Raw genomic sequence first — 6290 nt, forward strand, 5'->3', positions numbered from 1 at the left:
TAAGTATATAAAATTTGGTATATAAAATTAATTGTAAACACATTTTAAAAGCTATAAAATGTGTTTTATTTTCTTAATTTTGCAGATTTCAGTTGTCCTTTGTTTCATTCTAATGTTTGGAAATCCTGTGTACTTATCTTCTTATTATTCATCATCTTTGTTAATGACATGGGTAAGTGTTACACTCATGATTGTATATTTTTTAATCCATCACACAACAGATTTACCCATCTAATGCATGATGAGTATTCACACGATACGATTTTCTTAAGTAAAATTTTTTCTTGATTTTATCAATAAAAAATAATATAATGCAAGCTTGATCTTTTTAAGAAATTTCTTACTTGGATAATTAAAAATTATTAGAACTTACTAGAACTTAGTTTTGAATATGCCACAATTTATTTTTAAATTAACATATTGTTCCTAGTCATTTTAGTAGCATATGTCTTTTATTTTTTTTCCAGGTGACCTTGACTCTTTTTTCCCTTTTTATTTCATGTGATTTGAACAATTGTTACAACAAACTGATTTTTCATTCACTCATTTACACAGATTTATCCTACTTCCCCCACCTCATTCCATTATGCATGTCCTGTTCCATATTGTTAATTGCATTACTTGAAATGTTTGACCATCTATTCTTTTTAAATTGACTTTAATTTCACACATTCAAATATCATATTCACTGTCTATTCATTTTTTCCCTCCTTGCTGCACCATCTTCCCCAAACCCCCTGTTTTTAAAACAGTGGTCTTATGCAGTGTTTGTCCTTTCGTTTCTGAGTTATTTCACTTGGCAAAAGTCCTCTAGACTCAACCAGGTACAGTGTTTTGCAAGTCCTTCAGTGTTTTCAGAGCTGCATAATACTCCATTGTGTGAATGTACCATGGTTTCTCTATTCATTTGTTTGTTGATGGAAACTTGAGCTACTTTCCTCTGCTTGCTATTATGAATAATGTTGCAATAAATGTAGGGGTGTATACTAATGTTCGTGTCCTGGCTCTGGTTTCTTTAGGATATATTCCTAGGAGTTGAAAAGCTGGATCAAATACTATTTCTGTTTTCTGAGGAAGTGATAGACTTCCTTCTATAGTGATTATACTCTTATATTCCCTCCTGTAGTGCTTGAGAGTTCCAATCTCTTCACATCCTTACCAGCATTTGTTGTTTGCTGTCCTGTTGAACTGGACCACTGTTGCTGGGGTGAGGTGATATCTCATTGTTTTCTTGATCTGCATCTCTCTAGTGATCATGAGCTTTTTTCCATTTGTTTTTTGGCCATCTACATCCTGCCTTTTTTTAAAAAAAAATGTAGTATTTTTAAAATTGTTACTCCTAAGTGCTACGTAATATTGCATTGTGTAAATGTACCACATTTTCTCAATCCATTCAGTGATAATTGGACAGTTTCCATGTTATTGTGATGGTAAATATTGCTACTATGAACATTGATGTGCAAATATCCATTTGTGTCTTAGTTCTAATTTCCTTGGGGTATAATCCTAGTAGTGGAATAGCAGGATCATACAGAATGTCTACGTTCAACCTTTAAAAAAATTTTTTTTATTATTATTATTTTGTGTGTGTACCGTCAAATCAGATCTGACTAGTACAGGAGGAGATTGTTCCTCTTTCTCCAGCATAGCATCTGGTGGATTTGAACCGTGTACCCCTAGGATTGCAGTACACCTTCTTGCCACTAGACCACCAGAGCTCGCCACATTCAACCTTTTGAGGAACCATGAAACTGCCTTCTAGAGTTGTACCATTTTTCAATCCCACCAACAATGTATGAGAGCTCCCACCTCTCCACATCCTCTCTGACATTTATTACTTGTGTCCCTGCTAAACTTTGCCACTTCTCCTGGCGTGAAATGGTATCTCATTGTGGTCTTGTTTTGCGGCTCTCTTTTTGCCAGTGATTTGGAGCATTTCTTCCTGTGTCTGTTGGCCTCCTGAACGTCTTCCTCTTTGAAAAGTCTTTCTATGTCTCTTGCCCATTTTGTAACTGACTTCTCAGTCTTCTTCTTCTGGAGGCTCAGGAGAATTCTGTACACTTTTGTTATGAGACACTTGTTTGAGATGGTATTGCCAAATGGTTTTTCACTATGGGAAGAGTGTCCAGACCTTGGAATTACAGTACAGGCTCAAGCAAAAATCTTTCTCTGAAGTTGGTACATGAGATTTGGACTAACATCCTCCTAAAGCAGGAGATGGAGAATAGCATGAGAAACCAGTAGCAGTGTGTAGTGCAAGGCAACACAGACGTGACTGGTGTTCCTATTGAGAGATGGCTGGGGAAGGGAGGGTTTGACTACGTAGCAGGTTCTACTAGGAATAGCGAGGTAGCAGGGGAAAAGTAGAGACTAGTCATACATGCTTGGAGTGTGTGGGCAGTGAATGTATTGGTTATTTCTGTAAGGGAATTATCTTCCACCTGCCAGGTAAAATACTTGTCTGTCAACTATTCTTATAATAGCGAACATCCAAATTCAGACAGACAAGGAAGAAGGATTGGCCATCCACTTCTGAAATATAACTGGCCTTTGAAAACCCTATGTACAGCAGAGCACACTTACAGTAGAGTAACAGATAGGGCAACTGAAGTTGAGCCCTCAAATTTGGAAACACAAAGGTGGAGAAACAGTTGTAAGAAGAAATTAACAATTGGTATGTGGAATGTGAGAAGCATGAATGTAAGAAAACTGGACATTGTAAAGAAAGAAATGGTACACATAAATACTGATATATTGGGTTTTAGTGAAATGAGATGGATTGGCATGGGTCATTTTGAATCCCGCGATCATATGATCTATTGTGCTGGAGATGAAAAGGTGAGGAAAAATGGGATCACTTTCATAGTTAAAAAGGCCATTTCTAAATCCATCTTGAAATACATTATTGTGAGTGACAGGATAAATATCCATATGCATACAAGGAAGACCTGTTAATACACCAGAGCCAAAGAGGAGGATATAGATGATTTCTATCAACTGTTGCAGTCAGAAATTGACCAAACATGTAACCAAGATGCTTTAATAATAATTGATGACTGGAATGCAAAAGTTGGGAATTAGGAAGAAGGATCATTAGTCAGAAAGTATGGACTTGGTGACAGAAATGAGGCTGGGAATAGAATGATAGAATTCTGTACAATGATTTATTCATAGCAAATACCTTTTATAAGAAACATAAACACAGGCTATACATATGGATTTCACCTGATGGGATAAATAGGAGTCAGATTGAGTACACCTGTGGAAGAAGCCATTGGAGAAGTTCAATATCAGCAGTGAAAACTAGTCCAGGTGCTGATTGTGGAGCAGACCATCATATGACCACTTACTCATATGCAAGTTCAAATTAAAACTAAAGAAGGTTAAATCATATCTGCAGGAATAAAAATTTGACCTTGAGTCTATCACCTATGAATTTAAAAACCAACTCAGGAATAGTTTTGAGGCCTTAAACACTAATGAATGAAGACCAGATAAGCTGTGGGAAGATATCAAGAATGCCATTCATGAAGAATGCAGAAAGTTATTACTAAGAAGGAAGAAGGAAAGACTAAAGTGGATGTCAGAAGAGACTCTGAATATTGCACTAGAGCTCCAAGAAGCCAAAGCAAAGGGAAGAAATCAAGAAGTTCAGGAGCTGAGTAGAAGATTTCAAAGGGCTGCTTAGGAAGACAAGGCAAAATATTATAATGAAATGCAATGAGCTGGAGTCAGAAAATAAAAAGGAGTGAACTCGCTCAGCATTTCTTAAGCTGAAAGAACTAAAGAATAAATTCAAGCCACTAGTTACAATACTTAAGGATGATTTGGGCAGGATATTGAATGATTCAAGAAGCATTAAAAGCAGGTGGAAGGAGTACACAAAGTCATTATACCAAAAAGAATTGGCTGACACAGAATAATTTCAAGAAACAACATATGAACATGAGGCAATGGTGATGAAGGAGGAAGTGCAGGCTGCTTTGAAGGACTTGGCAAAAAACAAAGTCCCAGGAATTGATAGAATACCAATTGACATATTTCAGCAAACGGATGCTGCCCTGCATCTGCTCACCAAGTTGTGCCAAGAAATCGGGAGGAGAACTTGGCCAACTGACTGGAAAAGATCCATATTTATTCCTATTCCAAAAAAAGATGACCCAACAAGAGTGTCGCTATGAGTTGTGAACGACTCGACGGCACATAACAAACAAGAGTGTGGAAATTATTGAACAATATCACTGATACACACTAGCAAAATTTTGCTGAAGAGTATCCAGAAAAGACTTGAATAGGACATTGACAGGGAACTACCAGAAATATGGGCGGGGTTTAGAAGAGGTTGTGTCACTGGGGACATTATTGCCAGTGTCAGATGGCAGAAAGCAGAGTACCGGAATAATGTCTATTTGTGTTTCATTGACTATGCATAGACTGTCTGAATCGCAATAAATTGTGGTTAACCTTGAGGACAATGGGAATCTCAGAGCATTTGATCATGCTTATAAGACATCTATACTTGGCCTAAGAAACAGTCCTCAGGATAGAGCAAGGAAACACCACATGTTTCAAAATCAAGAAAGGAGTGCATCAGAGATGCATCCTGTCCCCATATCTTTCAACCTGTATAAAGAACAGAAAATTTGGGAATCAGGGCTTTATGAGGCGGCTTCTGGCATCAGGATTGGAGTAAGGCTCATTGGCAACCGAAGATATGCCGATGACACATCCTTGCTTGCTGAAACTGAGGAGGACCTGAATCACTTGCTGCAAAAGGTCAAGGACTGTAGTCTTCAATATGGATTGAAGTTTAAAATCAAGAAGACAAAGATTCCCACCACTGGGCCAATTGGCAGCACCATATTAAATGGAGAAGAGATTGAGGTTGCTAACAATTATAGCTTGCTTGGATCCACAATCAACATTCTTTTTTAAATTTTATTATATTGTGTGTGTATCGTCAATTCGGATCTGACTGGTACAGAAGTAGATTGCCCCTGCTTCAATCTGATGGATTTGAACTGCGCACCTCTGTGATTGCAGTGTAGCTTCTTGTCACTAGGCTACCAGAACTGCCTCACAATCAACACTCTGAACACCAGCAGTCAGGAAATCAGAAAATGAATTGCTTTGGGAAAATCTGTCATGGAACTCTTCAGTGTGCTGAAGAGCAATGATGTAAGTCTAGATACAAAGGTACTCCTAATCCAGACCATGGTCTTCTCAATTACTTGCTATGCTTCAGAGAGTTGGACAATGACTAAGGATGACAGAAGAATATATACCTATGAGTTGTGGTGCTGGGGAAGAGTTTTGAACATAACATGGACCGCCAAGAAAACACATAGGTCTGTAGTGAAGAGGATGAAGCCAAGTCTTTCCGTGGAGGTTAGGATTTTGAAGCTCCACCTCACTTACTTTGGCTAGGAGAGATCGGTCCTTGGAGAAGAACATCATGCGCGTAAGGGTGGACGGACAGTGCAGGAGAGGGAGACCCAGGATGAGGCGGATTGATATAGTAACTGGGGCCATGGGGTTTGGTGTGATGGAGTTAGTGAGACTGCCTCTGGACAGGGAAGGGTTCGGAGCTGCTGTGCATAGGGTCGCTATACATCGCAGGTGACTCAATGGCCTATAAAACCAATAACATGCTGTTGACAGGTTTGGAAGCCGGAATGGAATCCACTTCCTAAATTACATGCCTTCAGAAACTCTGATAAATGTCGATAGTTGTAGAGGAGCTTCTAGCCTTTTGTTCATAGGGTCACTATGAGTAGTGCTTGACTCAAAGGCAATCAGCAATAGGTTTTCTTTTCACCGTATTGGAAAAAAATTATTACGAGCACAGGGATTTAATCTTTAGACAGTCTCAGTTTTATCTTCTCCAGATTGTGTATTTATTTCTCTTTTTTATTTCTCTTTTTGGCAGTCCCTTTATACCAGTTTCTGTCTTATGAACTTTATGGTTTGGGGCTTTTCTTCCGAGTCTCTGATCCACCTTGAGTTGATTTTTTTTTTGTATGGTGTGAGATGTGGATCCTCTTTCAGTTTCTGCAGTCAAAAAAGCAAATAAAATTAAACATGGTTACTGCTTTTCCTCAAAAGAACATAAAAATTATGGAGAACATAACAGGAAATTTTTTCTTAATAATTTTAATGAACATTTACAGAGAATTTTTATTTCCTTTCATTCATTGCTGCACTTCTCTACCCGCCCAGCCCTCTACCCCCGCCCCCCCCAGTTCGCTCCTCTCTTTCAAAAGTAAAAGAAAGACCCTCTCCCTGGTACA

General features: G+C 38.3%; 1 protein-coding gene across 1 annotated transcript in view; it reads left to right on the forward strand.

Moving 5' to 3' along the window:
* The window catches only part of LOC102847854 (probable C-mannosyltransferase DPY19L2-like), a 140149-nt gene that overhangs the window by 33191 nt on the left and 100668 nt on the right, over nucleotides 1-6290 (forward strand). Inside the window, exon 8 of the mRNA XM_006887596.1 lies at nucleotides 86-172. Within this exon, the coding sequence (XP_006887658.1) occupies nucleotides 86-172 (87 nt within the window). The remainder of the gene's footprint in view (nucleotides 1-85; nucleotides 173-6290) is intronic.

The sequence above is a fragment of the Elephantulus edwardii genome, unplaced genomic scaffold (genome assembly GCF_000299155.1).
Source record: "Elephantulus edwardii isolate Elephantulus edwardi_28Jun2011 unplaced genomic scaffold, EleEdw1.0 scaffold00059, whole genome shotgun sequence".
Taxonomy (NCBI): domain Eukaryota; kingdom Metazoa; phylum Chordata; class Mammalia; order Macroscelidea; family Macroscelididae; genus Elephantulus; species Elephantulus edwardii.